Genomic DNA, 20805 nt, shown 5'->3' on the forward strand with positions numbered 1-20805 from the left:
TTTAGGAGTGTTTACCTTTCTTTTGTGACTCTTCTGTCATTACAATATCCCTCCTGTTTTCCCCACACTTCATCTGTGTTTCCATAGTATGCTTCACACAGTCTCCTTCTACTCTACATTTCACTGTACTTTTACAAGCTTACAATTAGACACATGCATCATATCTGTCAACCTCACCAACCCTCTGGCAAATAGATTTTCCTTTAGTGTTTGTTTAACTCTTCCTCCAAGATTGTAAACTCATTTGAGCAGTGATTTTGCCACCTCTTGTGTCTGTCAACAGTATTTTTGTCTGCGCATCACTTGTTATTTATTTATTTATTACTGGTATTTATAAAGGACAAACAGATTCAGCAGCGCTGTACAATTAGTGGAGGACGCACAATATACACAGACAAATAAAAAAGGTAGAGACAGCCCTGCCCGTAAGCGGATATCTAGCCATTTAAGCTCTTTTATGCAAAGTGCTTAGCTAGATAGCCTGTAAGCTTACAAGCTAAAGGATACAGTGGGGATTTGAGACAAGAAGAAGCAGGGGAAATTTGGAAGTGATGGCTAAAAGAAGTTAACAGAGAGTTGCAGCTACTGGTAAAATATAAAGGGAATGAAGAGGTAATTGAGTGAGAATCTTAAGCATGCTATATATTTAGGGGGAACCTGGGTGGGCTGAGGGTGGGTGGGTAGTGCAGAGAAAAAATGCAGAGCTTCACTATTGTTGTTTCTGTGAGTGTGAAGTGAGGCCTTAAAGGAGCATTACAGTGCCAGGAAAACAAACTCGTTTTCCTGGCACTATAGGGTTATTAGGTCCCCCATTCCCACTGGGCTGAAGAGGTTAAAACCAATTCAGCCACTTACCTTCATGCAGTGCCGGGCTCCTTCCCTCTACCCTCCTTCCCTCTACCAACATCAGCTCCGATTGTGCATGCGTGGCAAGAGACGCGCGCACATTCAAACCGCCTTTAGTTACATAGTTACATAGTTACATAGTTAGATAGCTGAAAAGAGACTTGCGTCCATCAAGTTCAGCCTTCCTCACACCTGTTTTTTGCTGTTGATCCAAAAGGCAAAAAAAAAAACAGTTTGAAGCACAATTTTGCAACAAGCTAGGACAAAAAATTCCTTCTTTACTCAATGCTTTTCTATGGACGTCCAGAGTGTCCTCAATGCGATTTTCACATTGAGGATTGTGGAGGCAGCCTCTAGTGGCTGTCAGGGAGACAGCCACTAGAGGCTGGATTAACCAGCAGTGTAAACATAGCAGTTTTTCTGAAACTGCTATGTTTACAGCTGCAGGGTTAAAACTATGGGGGAAAAAACAAGAATAGGCGCTCACTATAGTACAATTGATTATTTGGTGAGGGCTGCGGTACACAATACAAGGATTCCCAAAACCTCTTGAGATTAGAAGAAAAAAAGTGTATGGCGTATACTGCGCCCAAGATTTATACGTACATAGATCTTACAGGGGATACTGATGGGGCGCACAGTTGGAACGCACGTATCGTCAAAATGGCGTACGCTGCGTTCCAAACGCTGTTCTTATTTCAAGTCTCTTAATAATCCGTGGGAGAAGAAATTATAGGATCTAAATTAAAAGTAGATCCTCTAAAAGTGTAATGTGGCTTCTAAAGAATCATTTTATATATAGAGAAGTTAATCCTCTCTAATAATGCTCAATTTCATTGGTTAAAATGAAATAAACATATAAACATACAATATAGATATAAATTCCATATTTTTCATACGTAAAGGAGTCCAAATAATATTGGAAGACAAAAATAATCTATATATGTAAATATTTGGAGATCATAAAAAGACATATAGACAATACAGATATATACATAATTCGTGACAGTGATCCATATTGGGTATTAATACCATAAAAAGTAGTGTACAGTAGCTGAATATGGTTATAGAGAACATTGCATTGAACATAGTACTGAATAGGGAGTGTGATAGGAGGAGACTTGTAAAAACGGATGGGAGACTGATAGTCATGAGATGGCTAGAGGAATAATTTGTAAAAAAAAAAAAAAAAAAAAAAGGAAATAAATTAAAATATATATATATATAAAAAATATATAAAAAGAATATAATATGCATGTGGACATAGATACTGAGCATATTTAAAAAAACGAATAATAATAATACATATGAAAGGGATAATAGGAAATTATAAAAAGAAAACATTATAAAAAAATATTGTAAAAAAATATATACAATATGTATAACGTAATATCAAATATATGAAGAATTGTTAAAAAAAAAGGAGGTTCCAGGTTTTCTATTATTCTGAGGAACAAAGTATTGTACCCCCTGAAGATCTATGTACGTATAAATCTTATCAGTATACGCCATACACTTTTTTTTTTTTTTTTTTTTTTTTTTTAACTAGGGGGACCTGGCACCCAGACCACTTCATTGAGCTGAGATGGAACAGAGATGGAACAGTTATATGAAAGCATTTACAGCCAGGATGATCATAGGAAAAAGGGAGAGAGGGGGAGGGTAGTTGCTGTTTGATAACGCCATTGGATAATTGCCAGCATATTAGTAAATTATAGTAAATTATAATGCTATGTAAGTGCTAATAATAATTAAAAACATATTGTAACTTAAAATTAAAAAAGCTACAAAATGCATAACAGAATCCACAATAAATTTAGATGCGCAGAGGTCCACCAAGAAGATCAAATGTCCCCAAGCCAGAAACCTTTAGTGTCTTCTATAGATGATTACACCTCAACTACCAGTATTAGAGCTGTTTTTTTTATTTATTTTTTTCACTTTCAACATTTACTTTTATTTTTAATTTTTTTATTGTATTTGTCATGTATTAGGGACAAATTTAAAGAGGCAATTCTTTGTATTTATTTATTTTCTCTTTATGTCATTTGTAAATGTTGTAAGCACACCTGTAGTTTTTGACAGACGGATGGTAAAAACTGAATTATGTGCGTAAAATAAATTAAAGTTCAAAATGTCAATGGTGGTACAGGAACAGATTAGTAGAGTTTAACTTTCTGAAGTTAAAAAAACCAAGTTAGGGCGTAAACGGAAAATAACAATTTGTTGATGCAGGTGAAGATGGTATTATTATATAGGCTTGTGCATGTCGAGAAAATCTGGTTTGGCTAAACCATGTTTCTAGAAAAATAAAAAATGTTCAGGTTGGTTGAAAATCTATCATATGTTGATTCAGCTCAGCAGAATTTTGTAACAAATGATCTGATCCTGGAAACAAATTAGATCAAACAAAAGGCCAACCAGTGTACTGCAAAATATATGCACCATATAAATATTATATATTTTGCAGTGCACTGATAGGAATATGCTTCCACTATTAGATGCACAGATCAAGTGAGAACTTGAATGTTGATGTTGATTTTATTTATAATTATTATGTTATTTATATAGCGCCATCAAATTCCGCAGCGCTTTACAATGGGTGGACGAACAGACATGTAGTTGTAACCAGACAAGTTCAAAACACAGGAACAGAGGGGTTGAGGGCCATGCTCAATGAGCTTACATGCTAGAGGGAGTGGGGTAAAGTGACACAAAAAGGTAAGGATAGTATTAGACTCATGACAGTTGCAGAAGAGGAATCAGTCGGGAGCTATTAACAGTTCAATTGATACGCTTTTATGAAGAAGTGGGTTTTTAACGATTTTTTGAAGGAGTGGAGACTGGGTGAGCATCTAACGGAGGAGGGAAGCAAGTTCCACAGGAATGGTGCAGCCCTCGAGAAATCTTGAAGGCGGGCATAACGAGAAGGGTACAAAAGAGGGGGAAAAGGAGGAGCGGTAAAAAAAATAATCTATATTATCTATATTAAAAATATTATATATAAACATATTTTTTTTTTCACTGCTCCTCTTTTTTCATCTCTGTTGGTCACTTCTCACTTTGATTGTGAATAATATCAACATTTAATGATTGTCCCCCAGCTTTTAATCATTTTGTTTTCTATCGATAATCTCTAAAGACATTTTTGGTGCCATGAGCGAAATTCAGAATCCTGATTGGCCAAAGTTGGGACGCATTGCAGTTCGAACTAAAATTATTTTCCAAGTCAATTATTACATATTAATATTAAATATGCATCAAAATAAGAATCTGAGGAATCTTAGCAATTTCAATAAAGCAATGTGTCTATAGAAATGGCAAAACAAACAGATCTAAATAATTAGCACAATCAAGAGAAAAAGTGCAGAATACAGATGTTAAGATTTTGCCAGTATAAAGGTGACGAAAACCCTTGGCTGAAAGCCAAATCCAGATTGATTTCCGGATCCATTGTGAGATATTTGCTCTTCAGGCACTTATTTATTAATCTGTCAGCCTGCTGGTTGCAGAAGCTGCAATTTGATCCCTACTGGAATTTTGAAACAGAGAATAAGATTGAAGGACATGCTGGGGTATTATTGTGTAAAGTAGCAGGTTGTGTCTAAAGTAGCAGGTATTGGATAATTTAATGAACATTTAGATTAAAATAAATATTATTATTTTAATGAAACTGATAGAAGTACATGCTTTTTTAAATACATTGACATTACAATATATTTTTAGATTAAAAAAATATATAAAATAAAAACAAGTGTATACATATTGTGGAAACTTGACATGGACATGAGGTCCATTCGTTTTATTGAGGATAAACATTACAATACAGCAAATCTCCATAAAAAATGTCTTATTTTGTATAAATTATTCATTTATTTCACCAAACTTTCTTTTTTTTCCCCATACAGCTTTGGTACAGTGATTTTCATATATATGTATATTTACATATATATATATATATATATATATATATATCTAAGATCAATACATTAGGCTCACAAAATCAACACAAGGTACAAAACTAATTTGGGTCAAGGATATTACGATCAACACAGTGGTATTTATGGTAGGAATATAAACCTTACCTCTTTGTATTTGTGTCACAAGCTAAGCATTAAAGTCATACTTAGCAGATATGAAAAATATGCACCATTTAGCAGACACATTTCCTTTTTAGTGATTGCAAGCGGCAACAATTTGAGCAGTTTTGTTATATGTTCCCAACAGATTTTAATGTTCTTTTTTATTTTTTTGAAGGCTTCAAGAAATATTCTGTGAACGAAGAAAAATTCTATGATGTCCAGACACATGTCAATATTTAACTTGCCATCCTGTATTACTCAAGCTTGAGCAGTTTGTTCTGCAATTTGCGGACATAACCGTAGCATTACTATTAGGGCAGTGAGGAGCAATCAGCCTTAGGTTATTCTGCGGAGATGGAGGTATAACATTGCAATAAACAGGCATCGCAGTGCTAGAAACCGTTCCATGACCTATGAGATTAGGCAGCATGATTTGTTGTTGATATGTTTGTTGTGGCATTCCTTGAGAACTTTGGGACACTGGTACCTACAGGAAATAACAAATACTTGATTATTACCAAATATTACAAAAATCAACAACAAATTTCAGTTTATCTATCTATGAATTAATCCATCAGTCTATCTATCTATAAATATATTTATAAATAAAAACAAAGGTTAGCTCTAAAATGATTAAAACACTGCGTATGTGTATATAAACACACAGACATGGTTATATATTTACAAATACAAATACATCTTCTATATCTGTGAAATGTATTGTGCATGAACACGTCATTCTAATTATAATTTTACCACAGCTTGTAACAAAAAAAAACCAAGTAATTGAACATTATTAACATATAACTATGTACTGATTAAACTATAGGTTTTGCCAATGGCATTGTTAATGCATTTGTGCAACCAGAAGACAAACATTACATTAAATTTGTTTTCTACTCTAGTGATACCAGTAATGATGTAATAGGATGCATATGAAAGTATAATGTATTGAACACATAGGGGCTAGATACCTGATACGAAGACATGGATGGATATTGAACCATCATGCCCTGCACCTGACTTCCCTGTTGATTGTTCATCAAATTCTGGCTTTGAGGAGGCGGCTGAATTCCTATGAGACCCTGGAACCCTTGTTGCAAATTAGATACCAGAGACTGAAAACCTAAGAGAGAAAACACAAATAAATCATCACCTAGCTCAGAAAATAACATAAATCTGCCATAATATCAATAATCATCCTTATCTATACACCTGTTAAACAGTATTGCTTTTACACCCGATATTTACCTGAATTAATCACCAAACTGCATACATGAATAAGATGGTTTTGAAAGTCTTATTGTGATGATTCAGGATCATTTTTCAAGTTATAAAACAAAAGATTTTGGGGAGGGATTTGATATTGATCCTGCTTAAGTGCTACTAAACCTATCCATTGCAAGACGAGTGATATCCAGCATGTTAGGCAACAAAATGTGTAAATCTTGAATTAGTACATTCACATGTTCATACGTATGGATTTTATTTGCTAAATAATCATTAGTAGATCCAAAACTAGATGGATTATTTCATACAATGACCAATAAAATATAACAAATTATAACAAAATGCAGTTTTCATCAGGTGTGGCTATGTAGTTAAGAGCGGGGAGGGCTTATACACTTGTATGCAAAAGAAAATTTATGGACAAGTGAACCTCAAGCAATGATTTGAATATCCAAACCTTTTTATGGAAGTATGATAAGAAGAAAAAAAAGTGATTTAGATTTAGAAGTACATGTTATATATTGTAAAAATGCAACTAACAGGCTTTTTAAAAATATTAAGCTTTGCAAATTGCAACTTAAGTCATTTATAAACTAGGCCCACTAGTTTTTATTTAACCTCTTTTTGACAAGATTGACTAGAAATTAACAATGACCATATAACTACTGTATGTTCTCAGAAGCCATACATTATATTTTCTAAAAATATATTTGATCATTTGTCAACTGATAAATGATGGATCCACAGTAAAAGTAAAATAATTTAAAAATGCCACTGAATTGCAGGTTACTAAACATAATGGTTATTATGCACTTTCACGGTGTTAACAATGAGATAAAAAGTGTTATTTAATATCAGTATGCATGCTAGCAGTTTCTTAAAATACACCACATAAGCAGGGTTAATTCTCCTCATGGCAATCAAGCTGATAGGTTGTATATGAGATACATCTTGACAGACTGTTCTGCCAGATGTCTGCACAGCAGGTGTCTGTATATACAGGGCATATTGAAATATGCTAGAAAACACCAAAGCAGCACTATGGTATCATGACACACTGCTTTCTAAAATGTAATTAAAGGGGCATAACCCAGATTCCGAGATCAAAACATTTGGAATATGAAAGATATATATATATATATATATATACACACACATACACACACACTTTGAGCTCCATGACAGATCAAGAAGAGGACTGCAAAGTTAATAGGGTGATGCAGTGCGCTATATACTTCTAAAGTGGACCACTCTTTGTCCCTCCTTTAGTATTCATCTGCATCTAGTAGCACACATGCAGCAAGTGGTATCTCAACTGCTGGATATAGTGAGACTTAGTTCAGCATACTGCTGCATATGTAGTGTTATGTCAAAATATCAATAATTTAACAATAGGTTTCCCTAGGAGGATAAATGATCTAGTGGTAAGAGTATTTGCCACACTTTTGGACACTCTAATGTGTGTAACTGAATGTGGAAAGAAGCCTTGCATACACTGATCAGCCACAACATTAAACCCACCTACCATTTATTGTTTAGGTCACCTTCGTGCAGCCAAAAAAGATCTGAAGTGTCAAGGCATGGACTCTATTAGACCTTTGAATATGTCCTGTGATATCTGGCACCAAGACATTAGTAGCAGATCCTTCAAGACCTGAATGTTGTGAGGTGGGGCCTCCATGGATGCAGTTTGTTGCTCCAGCACATTCCACAAATGCTCAATCAGATTGATATCTGGGGAGTTTCACGGCCAAGGCAACACCTTGAACTCTTTGTAATTTTCTTAAAACCATTCCTTAACATTTTTCTAGTGTGCCAAGATACATCTGAAAGAGGCCACTGCAATTAGGGAACACTATTGCCATAAAGGGATATACGTCGTTTTTTCAACAATCTCAAATTTGGACGTACATGACAAAACAACATCTACATGAATGCCAGGACCCAATGTTTCCCAGCAGAACATTGCCCAGAGCATAACACTGCCAATGCTGCTCTGCCTTCTTCCAACAGTGCATTCTGCTGCCATCTCTTCCATAGTTGTCAAAGTCACTTATCTTTTCGCTCGCCGATTTTTCGCTTGCACATGAAATTCAAGAACTAACTGTTCACTTGCTGCCTAATATATCATTAAAGCCCCTTAGACTGGATTCTAATATTACCAATTAGCATGAATTACCAGTCATATTCATATTTCTGAGTCTAGGCTCTGATTTCATTTATGCATCCTGAAGTGCGAGCATCACACACACACGTATCACACACACGTAACACACAGCATCACACACACAGAGTATCACACACACAGAGTATCACACAGCACAACCTAGCAGTATAATAGATCTAAAAACAAGTCTTTAAGATCTTGAAACTGAATATACATGAAAAAACAGAAAAATGAAATAATGAGCCTGGGCATCTTCATGATTTATGTATTCTGTTGCTTTTCCTAATACATGATGATACATAATCAGTAAAAGCCTTTATTACAGTCCCTAAAGAGCAGTTATACAAGTTGAGTGTGTTTTCTTTTCATAACATTACTTGTTAGATGAACTGTTATTTTACAAGCTCAAGAACTTCTTTACTTCAATTATATTATCTTACACTGTGTCAGATTGCTAAGAGAAAGAAAACACAAGCAATGCTTTTAAAAATATTATCCATGTCTAAAATCAGGAGTCTTGATTGCAAGTTTAATATAATAATGACATTCTTTTTGCAGATATGTCATAAACTTATTACTGAATGTCATGTCTTACGTGGTGTTATGAAACAAAGTATGAGGCTTGCACAATGAGGCTTTAATAAAATGTGCATACTAGGACTACAGCCAAATACTATTAGAAGAAAAAGAATTAACATAAACTGACTGTTTTGCTCTTTGTATACACCCCCTTCTTGAATAGTAGACTTCATAATGCACTAAATGGTTTATTCACTAAAATCTGAATTTTTGCTAATTATATCCAAAATCAAACATGGTTACAATGAAGCTGTTTTTACTTCAGTTTTGCCATGTGGGTCGCAGTTGTGAAAATTCAGAGTAACCCTGTAAGTCTACCTTGTTTTGTGTGACACTGATTCTTCACACAGGGAGTTCCATTATCCACCATTATAGAATTATTGAAGTACAAGTAATATTTCAGCCCAAGATAGGGCTTTCATTAAGATCTTTAAATCGTAAGTGATAAATGCTATTAGGCTTGATAAAAGCCTTACCGTGGGCTGAAACGTTAACAAAAACTGAAATTCTTTTCATAAAATAAACTTGTAAACAGATCCACTTTGTTTGCTGTCTACTCTAGATCTTTGCATATATGCTTTGTTCCAGCACTCCAGTTATTTTACACTAACATAACAAGGGACTTTGAAAGGAGGAGGTGAAAATGATCCTATACCAACAATGAAGATGTTGTCCTTCCCTATCCCTAACCTGATGAGTTGCGGGCAGATGCTCAAAAGTTAAACTCCTATTTCACTAGTGCTTGGTTGTGCATTGCAGCAAAAATACAGATGGGAAGCTGCAGTCCCTCCCTTACCTTTCTCCCATCTTTCAGCCATAGTTGATCTATATGATGATATCCAGTTAATAATAAAATAATTATGATATTGTAAAATATTAACTTGGCACTTGCAAGAAAAATTACATAGAGGGAGAAAGTCAAACACATGTCTTTACATGGTTGGGATTTAAAGTCAACTTTGTTCACATTGTCCGGTGGTCGGCACTGAAGGTTTTAAAATAGGACTATCAACTATCCACAAAATAAACATATATAATGACCAATTTCACAATGAAGGGTTATCTATCTACATGATAGAGGAGTTAAAATCATGGCCAATTTAATAGGCTGGGTCCAGATACCCAATGGGATTTTTAAAAGCCCACATACACTGACACATAACTGACAAAAGACAGGTGCCCCGCCTATTTTTCTTATTAATATCTTCCATCTTACTTCTCAAGGAATGGAGGTATTGGTCTGTTGGCTGGTTCATTTCTTATTTGGTAAGTCCTAACAATACCACATATGGAGGTAGATACAGAGTACTAAATTCCTTCATTACTTATATGGTAGCCTTTTTGACCCCAATATTAAAGGAACAATCTAAGCACCTTAACCACTACAGCAGACTGGAGTGATTATGGTGCCATGAGTCAGAAGTAGAAAGAGGATCCAGGTACTCCAAGTATCTTCAAATGTGTGTATTGGGACAAGTAAGACACTGCCACGTTTTGACCACTGAAAGGGTCTTTGTCAAGCTTGACAAAGATCCCTTCAGCGTTTGAAAGGTTGTGGTATCTCACTTGGCCCATTAAACACATCTAGGAGTGCCTAGATTCTCTTTATATTACTGATATTTACTCCCTGGGGCTGGTGCTGGACCTTGGTCCAGTTTAGCACCCGGATCTTCACTTGATTGGAGTGCAATTTGTTTTTTCTCTTTTTGCATATGGTGCCAGGAGAAGATCTTAAATTAAACTTGTTCGATTTGACACTTTACCTGGGTCCTGCAGTTATTTTGAATGCACATTCCCTGCTATCAATCTTCTCCAGCAGGAGAATTTGCATTTATTCATTATGCAGGACTATGTAGGACTAAGTTGAGCAGGCAATAGTTTTCAGGGTGTTTTTTAAAAATTCATTTATAAACAGTTGCTACTGACTAGCCATCACATTTTTAACCTTTACATTGCTGCATGTAGTTTGAGCATAGGGAGCAGGACCATACAACCAAATCTCACCCTGCTAAATAGAGTAAGAGTACCACTGTTTGTTTTAAAAAAAAAAAAAAATATATATATATATATATATATATATTTACATTTAATTATCATGTTGCTGCCTAAGTGTGCAGCCAGAGAACATTTAGTTATAATGGAAGCAATTTATTTTTCAGTTATATGGGTATTTTGAAGAGTAGATAATACATCTTATGCTATGGTCTTTCCTAGACATATCCACTCATAAAATAACCCTGAACTGGCAGCTGTTTTGCACTTCTCATAGGTTTCTATGGAGATTAATAATACGAGTTAATACAATTAATTGCAGCAGGTAACTGTTTAATGCATGATATTGAAACCAATGGCAACAAAACCGTGAAACAGCCAAAATGGTATTGCTTCAGCTATTTTATTGCACACACACCTAACATAATGCAGTCTAATATGTGATAAGGCTACAAACAGAATATTTTCTTTTTAGGCCAAATGTGCCATTAATTTTGATTATTGATTAATAATTATTAGGGCTATTGATTATATTTCTAAACAAAGAAGAGAGTGTCAAGATAGGACAAACAATTATACGTTTTAAATCTATAGACATTTCAGTGGAAACTAATTTCTCTGCAGGGTGAAAACTAAAGCTGGAACAAATGGGGGATAAGTGGGACTTCATGCTCTAAATATCACTTTATATTGCTTTGGAACACACAAAAAAGTTAGCACAAGTATACACTGTGTTTGGAGGGAAAGGCTTAATTTGACTTTCTTAATTATCTAGTACCATAAAAAGAAGGGGATGTATTTAATGGCTCACATCGTGGTGTATCCTGGTTTTGTGCTGCCCTAGGCAGGACAAAACTCAGGCGCCCCCCTCCCACCCCCACCCAACCCTTCCCCCCTCCCCACCTTCTAAATACACACACACACTCATTCACTGACAGATACTCATACATTAGCGAACAGAAACACACACACACTCACTAACAGACACACGCAGAGTCAGACACACACACACAGTCAGACACACACACACACAGACATACCCACTAACAGACACACACACACATACACACACAGTCAGACACACTCACACTCACTAACAGACGCACTCACACTCACTAACATACACACTCACACTCACTAACAGACACACTCACACACACTAACAGACACACTCACACACACACACACTAACAGACACACTCACACACACACACTAACAGACACACACACACACACACACACACACACACACACACACACTAACAGACACACACACACTCACTAACAGACACACTCACTAACAGACACACTCACTAACAGACACACTCACTAACAGACAAACTCACTAACAGACACTCACTAACAGACACACTCACTAACAGACACACTCACTAACAGACACTCACTAACAGACACACTCACACTCACTAACAGACACACTCACACTTACTAACAGACACACTCACACTCACGTAACGTCATATTCCAGCTCCCAACCTCACTCTGCGGCGCGCGAGGGAGCTGAGCAGACAGCTCAGAGGAAGTGCTCCCTCGCCAGCTGCCCGCCCGCGCCCCCCGACCGCCCAGCAGCCTGCCAGGATGTCAGTTAGCGGCAAGGCTAACGAGACATTTGCCCTGGGCATTTGGGGCGGCTTTTTTTTTGCCGCCCCCTGGAAAATGCCGCACAAGGCAAATGCCTTGTTTGCCTCGCGGCTAAAACGCCCCTGGGCTCACACTAAGTCTACAATTTCAAGACATTTTATGTGTGATTACATTTTAAGAAACCAACCTCGCCCTGACAAAGTGGCCATGCCTATAAATACTGATCTTACTTCCAACAGCTATTACTGAAGCTTGTTTACTTAAAATATTTCAATGCTGTATTAAACAGATCTGCGACTGAAAATATATGTTCAGATTCAGTAACTTAATTTTGACAAATTTTAAATAAATGTTGTAAATTATATATTACATACTGCAGCATGGAAGGATGGACAATACTCCACAGAGAAAGTTGTGAGTTCTTGTTGTTTTACAATTAGTTATACAGTAGTTGTATTTTTAATCATCCCTGACATAATTTCAAAGCATTTAGGATTTGCTCAAATGAATGTGGCATATGGAATATTCAGAAATTAAAAGTGACAACAGAAAGTATTTGCAAATTACCTTGGATATCTAGTAAGAAATGAAAACTATTGTGCGTGTAAGAAAAATACAAACAAAATTGAGGTGTAGCATTTTATGACCTAATCATATCTTGAACTGGACCACTACAGGTAACTGGCTGCATGTAACCATAGGTTAGCTGTAAATAGGCACTACAATGATAAGTAAAAACCACTGACAAGTGAAGTAAATAACACTGATTATATTTACAGAATAGCACCTGTCAAGGGATGGCACATATTAGGTAGCAAGTGAACAGTTAGTTCTTGAATTTCATTTGTTGTAAGCAGGATAAATGGGCAAGAAAAAGATTTGAGTGACTTTGACCAGGGCCGGCTCCACCTGTAAGGCGACCTAGGCAGCCGCCTAGGGCGCAGCTTATCAGGGGGCGCCGGATCCCTGTCCCCGGTGCGCCTCCTCATGCTGCGCCGCCTGAGCGCTTTAACAAGCCCCAGGCGGCGCAGCACTGCTGCATGGAGGGCGGCCGGGTTTCAGTGACCGGCAGGAGGGAAGCGCAGAGCGCTCCCTCCTGCCGGTCTCTCCATGTAGCGTGGCCGGGCAGCGCGGAACCAGGGACAGGAACCTCTGTTTCCTGTACCCGGCCGCCGGCGGACTGACAGGAAGTGTGAGCACTTCCTGTCAGTCCGCTGGCGGCTGGGTACAGGAAACAGAGGTTCCTGTCCCTGGTTCCGCGCCGCCCGGCCACGCTACATGGGCAGGAGGGGAGGTTAAGGACCACTATGGGTGGGGGGGTGGGGGGGAATAACGGACCACTATGGGAGGGGGGTGGGGGGGGAATAACGGACCACTATGGGAGGGGGTGTGTGGGGGGAATAACGGACCACTATGGGAGGGGGGGTGGGGGGAATAACGGACCACTATGGGAGGGGTGGGGGGGGGAATAACGGACCACTAGGGGTGGGGGGGGAATAACGGACCGCTAGGGGAGGGGGGGTGGGGGGGAATAACAGACCGCTAGGGGAGGGGGGGTGGGGGGGAATAACGGACCGCTAGGGGAGGGGGGGTGGGGGGGAATAACGGACCACTAGGGGAGGGGGGGTGGGGGGGAATAACGGACCACTAGGGGAGGGGGGGGTGGGGGGGAATAACGGACCACTAGGGGACGGGGGTGGGGGGGAATAACGGACCACTAGGGGAGGGAGGGAGAGGGGGGGATAAGGACCACTGGGGGTGGGTAAGGACCGGGGGGGGTGGATAAGGACCATGAGGGGGGGGAAGGACCACTAGGGGAGGGGAGGGAGGTAAGGACCATGAGGGGGGGAAAGGACCACTAGGGGAGGGGAGGGAGGTAAGGACCACTGGGGGTGGGTAAGGACCAGGGGGGGGGGGCTAAGGACCAGGGGGGTAAGGACCATGAGGGGGGAAAAGGACCACTAGGGGAGGGGAGGGAGAATAAGGACCACTAGGGGAGGGAGGGAGAGGGGGGATAAGGACCACTGGGGGTGGGTAAGGACCACTAGGGGAGGGGAGGGAGGATAAGGACCACTAGGGGAGGGGAGGGAGGATAAGGACCACTAGGGGAGGGAGAGGGGGGGATAAGGACCACTGGGGGTGGGTAAGGACCACTGGGGGGGTAAGGATCATGAGGGGGGGTAAGGACCACTAGGGGAGGGGAGGGAGGATAAGGACCACTAGGGGAGGGAGGGAGAGGGGAGGATAAGGGGAGGATAAGGACCACTAGGGGAGGGAGGGGGTGGATAAGGACCACTGGGGTGGGTAAGGACCACTGGGGGGGTAAGGACCACTCATGGTAAGGACCATGAGGAGGCGGTAAGGACCACTAGCGGAGGGGAGGGAGGATAAGGACCACTAGGGGAGGGAGGGAGAGGGGGGGATAAGGACCACTAGGGGAGGGAGGGGGGTGGGTAAGGACCAGGGGGGTAAGAACCACTGGGGGGGGTAAGGACCACTAGGGGAGGGGAGAGGAAGGACCGCTAGGGGAGGGGAGGGGAGAGCAGACCACCAAGGGGGGACTGCAGAGGGACATGGGGCCAAGGGAGAGCACTAAGTGAGACACACACACACAGAAACATACAATGCATTCCTACTCACACACAATACATCCCTTACGTTCTCTTACATAATTAATGCACCCCTTACAGACACACACTGCATTCAATTACATACACAGAAACAAACCTTGCACCCCTTACACACACACACAGAAACATACAATGCATTCCTTACACGCAAACACACACTACATCCCATAGAAACACACTACATCCCTTACACAAATTGCACACATAAAAAATCCCCAACTCATGGATGGGCCATGTAGGTGGATTTATGGGTGGGCATTGTAGGCGTATGCCCCCTGGGGGCCCAGACCTTGAGCTGTGTAAGGGGCCCTAAAAAATGGAGCTGCATCCTGTTCGTTAATTGCTGTGAGCCAGAGAGCCTCTTCTACACCAGACCTGTGGAGCCAGACTGAGCCCATCATCAGCCTCTTGTCCTCATCTGGTGGTAAGTAGGCAATCCAATATATTATTAGTGGCACTAATCTCTAATTTACCTCACATTAAATGGATACTATAGTCACCAGAAGCACTACAGCATTATGTAGTGGTTCTGGTGTCTATAGCCTGTGCCTGTAGGCTTTTTAATGTAAACATACTGTCTTTTCAGATAAAAGACACTTTGTGAAGACTGGCGTTGGCCCATATGGCAGAGCATATGGGCGGGGCATTGTGATGTCACATGGTGGGCAGGACATATGGGGGGGGCGGCAAAATTGTTTTTGCCTAGGGCGGCAAAAATCCTTGCACCGGCCCTGACTTTGACAAGAGCAAAAGAGCTACTCCAGAGTATTTTAGGGTGTTCCTGACGTGCAATGGTTAGTGCCTACCAAAGGTGGTGCAAGGAAGGACAACCAGTGAACCGGCGTCAGGGTCATGGGCTCACAAGACTCACTGATGCACATGGGGAGTAAAAGCTAGCCTGTCTGGTACAATCACACAGACGAGCTACTGTAGCTCAGATTGCTGGAAAACTTAATGTTGGCCATAATAGAAAGGTGTCAGAACACAGAGCGCATTGCAGGTCAGAGTGTCCATGATGACCTCTGTCCACCATCAAAAGTGCCTCAAATGGGGACATGAGCTTCAGAACTGGATGATGGAGCAATGGAAGAATGTTGCTTGGTCTGTTGAATAATGTTTTCTTTTAGAATATTTGGATGAACGAGTGCGTGTGCATGTTTTACCTGAGGAAGAGTTGGCAGCACAATAGCTATGGGAAGAAGGCAGGCTGGCAGAGGCAGTGGTGGAAAACCTTGGGTCCTGGCGTTCATGTGGATGTAAAATACCTAGAGAATGTTGAAAACCATGTACACTTCTTCATGACAATGGTGTTCCCTGATGGCCTCTTTCAACAGGATAATGCACCCTGCCACACTACAAAAATTGTTCAGGAATGGTTTGCAACTTGCAGAGCTTTAAGGATCTGCTGCTAATGTCTTGGTCCCAGATACCACAAGACACATTTTAATGTTGTAGCTGATCAGTGTTACAATATAATGACCAGAAAAAAGGTGAACTGTCACTTGTCTGGAATTTACATCACTGAATAAAACATCAAACATTATTTAGTACTTTTGCTAAACAAAAATTCCTTAGATTAAAGATTTAGCAAATTATATTATTTTCCTGCGCAATATTATACCTGATTGTTCCCCTTTACCATTATTTTTTTCCTGTGCCTCTTTTTGTTGTTTTAAATGGTGTCAGTCGACGCACAAAAAAAGGTGCAACTGTCTCCAAAAGGCCTCAATTGAATCGGCAATCGGCAATGAGGCAGCTTTTCTTAAATAGGCCTTTCTTGTACTTTAAGGAATAAAAAATCCTTTATATGTTCTAACTCCCATTGCTGAATCTCTCCTCTTCTCTGTAGGCTTTCTATATCTTGACTGACAATGACATATAACAATGCTTGACAAAGGCTCACTCTGAGCTGAAATGTTGTTTGTTTTTGTTCAATATACCTGCTCTGGACCTTATACATATACTCAATCCTTGAATTGTTGTCCTTTTGAAGGGAGGCTTATTGGAGGCACCTTGTCAAAGGATAACGTGGTAAGGATTTCTACATTCAGTTTTTCATACCTCTGAAGTACATGTTTGTTAAATAAAAGGGTAAATAAGCATGTTTGTTTAAAATCCTGAAAAGTAACAGTTTACTTTAGTAGGATTTCAAAAAGGAGTACGAAAGTATTATGGATGATTTAATAAGCTTTCCAAATAATTCAATACTGTCAGAAAAACTTTCCAAATTATTAATCTACAGAAGTCACCATTAAAGTCTGACTGAGCTCAGCAGGGCAGGGGAAGGCTTATAAAGCCTTGCCCCGGCCTGCAATTAGGCTAAGAACACTCTGATTGGTGGGTTTAAGCCAATCAGAGTGCTCTTTGTCATTTTATACAGCGTGGGAAAATTCCAAAGAACGTTCCCACGCTGTGTAAAATGACAGAGCACTGTGATTGGATGGCTTGAAATCCATCCAGAGTGCTCTGTGTCATTTTACACAGCGTGGGAAAGTTCTTTGTAATTTTCCCACGCTGTGTAAAATGACACAGAGCACTCTGATTGGATGGCTTGAAATCCATCCAATCACAGTGCTCTGTGTCATTTTACACAGCGTGGGAAAGTTCTTTGGAATTTTCCCACGCTGTGTAAAATGACACAGAGCACTGTGATTGGATGGCTTGAAATCCATCCAATCACAGTGCTGTGTGTCATTTTACACAGTGTGGGAAAGTTCTTTGGAATTTTCCCACGCTGTGTAAAATGACACACAGCACTGTGATTGGCTTAAACTCACCAATCAGAGGGTTCTTAGCCTAATTGCAGGACGGGGCAAGGCTTTATAAGCCTTCCCCTGCCCTGTGGAGCTCAGTCTGCGCGGAGCCCTCCATGGGTGAAGATGGATTGTTTTTTTGCGCTCGGTTTTTTCTTTTTCGTCAGGTTTTTTTTGCGCTCGGGTTTTTAATTTTGATTTTAAGTTCGACGGGTATGATGGTTTTTTATTTGGCCTTTTTTGGGGATGAAAAATGAAGATTTTAGAAAAAAGAAGACGTTGAATGGTAAGTTGAATTTTACTTTACAGGTTAGTAATTTTATTCCCCCTCACTATTTTTTAGGGTGAGAGGGTTAGGTATGTGCCTTTTCATTATCATTATGGCCCCCACCCGCCGCCCAGGGGTGGGGGCCGGAGAGGGGGAGGACAGTAGATCCCCGCCCCCGGCTGCCCAGGGGTGGCAGCCAGGTGGGGGGGAGGACAGTAGGTGTCCCCCCTCATTATCATTATGGCCCCCATCCGCCACCCAGGGGTGGGGGCCGGGTGGGGGAGAGGACAGTAGGTCCCCCCCTCATTATCATTATGTCCACAACCGCCACCCGGGGGTGGGGGCCGGGGGGGAGGACAGTAGGTCCCCCCATTGTAATTTATGGCTCCCACCCACCACCCAGGGGTGGGGGCCGGGTGGGGGAGAGGACAGTAGGTCCCCCCCCCCTCATTATCATTATGTCCCCCACCCGCCACCCAGGGGTGGGGGCAGGGGAGGGAGGACAGTAGGTCCCCCCATTGTAATTTATGGCCCCCACCCACCGCTCAAGGGTGGGGGCCGGGGGGGACAATAGGTCTCCCCCTTATTTTACTTTAGGGCCCCCACCCATCATTTAGGGTTGGGGGTCAATAGATTTTTTTGTTTTTTGTTACAGTTTATTTTATTTTTCCACAGGCTGCTCACTGTTTACTAGACATGCGGTATAGCGAGTAGGGGCAGCATTTAATAATACTAAGTAATCTTTACTTAGTATTAGTAAATTTGGCTGAAAGACCAAATACCATGGAAATTAGGGAGTTATCTACTAAGCAGCTGCAAGATGCAGCCACGTCACAAATGTAATCGGAGTTTCATTCATTCGAATGAAATTCCGATACAAACAAAGTGCCGAATTGCGTTCTAAAACAAACGAACATACTGTTCTCATTCAGTTAGAATGCAATTCGGTAGTTTCGGCTAAAATGGCAGGAAGCATCGCGAGATCACAGAGGAAAGGTAAGAATTATGGGAAAATTGCTCTGACCAGCGGAAATGAAGCACACTTTGCTCAAGCGGAGGAAACCTCCATAAGGTCCCTACTTTGTCTTATGATTTTAAAGAAAACTAAAGAAGACAGGAAGAAAAGAAGAACAGATCATGAGAGAGGGGGAGAAGAGGAAGGGATTGAGGAAAGGTAAGTTCGGCATGACAGTGCCGCTTTAAATGTATACTGATGTTTCCTTTTTTTTTTTTTACTACTGCACATTTTGACATTGACTTTACAATGATATGGCTCTATGTATACACATAAAATGCTCAGGAAAGACAGGGGGCATCAGAGGTTAACCTTTTTATTACTCCAGAGTGCAGATGTAATGGTGAGACTTAAATTGTGCCTAGAGGCTAATGGGCTACAAAAAATAGCAATATAAAATGTGTTTCATAACTTTCATAATCATAGGAAAATAAATTCTGATGGTTGGTTATATCTGTTGATGATGACTATTTATTTGTAAAAAAAAACTAAAACTATTTGAGCAAGGAGAATGTAATACAGTGTAAATATGAGGTCAAATCCTTAAATGAACCTCAAATTAACTTTAACAATTTCTTTCTCTCAATTCTGATGGCCATGTGGACTTCACTATCTAATTTGTAAGTGTTAGGTTGTATTTTGTATGTTTCTATTCATATCAACATGAGGATAAAAAATTTTAGGTGAAGAAAATAAGACATGCTGTGGAAATACCATGAGGTTTGCAGAAATCTCTCTCTGCAAGCTTTATTCATAAGGATATTTATTTATGCATTTTGTGCTGGAAGCACGTAATATAGCCTTTTCTAACAGTAAATGTCTCTAACATAAAGAGCTTATGTATTTGGTCAACTGATATCTCTGTTTAAATAGATGTATGTGTGATGGAGCTTACACCGGTCTCACAAATACTGCAGGACTCGAGAAATAAAGAAAAGCTGCAAGTACCATAACCACTAAAGTGCAATATAGTGGTTATATTGCCAGGAGTGCCCTGGCAGTCCCCCATTGTAAGGAGTGGTAAGGAGAGGAGGAACAGTTTGACATCTTACCTGGGATCTGCTGGGCACCGATCCCCACCTCCATTACTACTGACAGAGAGCCCATCTCATTAAATAAGGAGAGGAGTTACTTCCACTGTCTACTGCTATCATTTTAATAGCATGTTGAGTTTTACTGAAATCATTTCTATTTGCTTGTATGCTTTGTTTTGTACAGATGCAGAAACAATTAATTAATAATAATGAGGTGCAGTGAAAATCAATTTCCTATATGTAAGTATGAGAAAGAAATGAAGCAACAACCTACGTCAATATAACCCATATCTCACCATAAACAAATAGCATTGAATAAAAGCAATGTCCTCAACATGCAAGTAAACATTTAGTAATAAACATAAATTGCAGTACACTAAAAATCAATAGTTCCTACACTATTTTTTATTTGCTTGATTTATTCAGTTACATTTACTTTAAATTGATAAATCCACATTTGATTTTTAATTGAATATGGAATCACATACACATTGAAGTCTTAAAACAGTGAAAGAGAAAAATATGTTTTTTTTCCAATAAAATCAGGATGATTTTTACTCTGCACTAATTAGTAAGTAGATGCACCAGAACAAAGAACAACAAAATA

General features: G+C 39.8%; 1 protein-coding gene across 4 annotated transcripts in view; it reads right to left on the reverse strand.

Annotated features, from left to right (window-relative positions):
- Nucleotides 1-4834: 4834 nt before the first annotated feature.
- Nucleotides 4835-20805, reverse strand: part of ARPP21 (cAMP regulated phosphoprotein 21) — a 306084-nt gene continuing 290113 nt past the window's right edge. For all 4 annotated transcript variants that reach the window (XM_063451958.1, XM_063451959.1, XM_063451961.1 and 1 more), the window contains 2 exons: nucleotides 5903-6054; nucleotides 4835-5415 (listed from right to left, as the gene is read on the reverse strand). In XM_063451958.1, the coding sequence (XP_063308028.1) occupies nucleotides 5158-5415; nucleotides 5903-6054 (410 nt within the window). In that variant the 3' untranslated portion in view covers nucleotides 4835-5157. The remainder of the gene's footprint in view (nucleotides 5416-5902; nucleotides 6055-20805) is intronic.

The sequence above is a fragment of the Pelobates fuscus genome, chromosome 4 (assembly GCF_036172605.1).
Source record: "Pelobates fuscus isolate aPelFus1 chromosome 4, aPelFus1.pri, whole genome shotgun sequence".
NCBI classification, from domain to species: domain Eukaryota; kingdom Metazoa; phylum Chordata; class Amphibia; order Anura; family Pelobatidae; genus Pelobates; species Pelobates fuscus.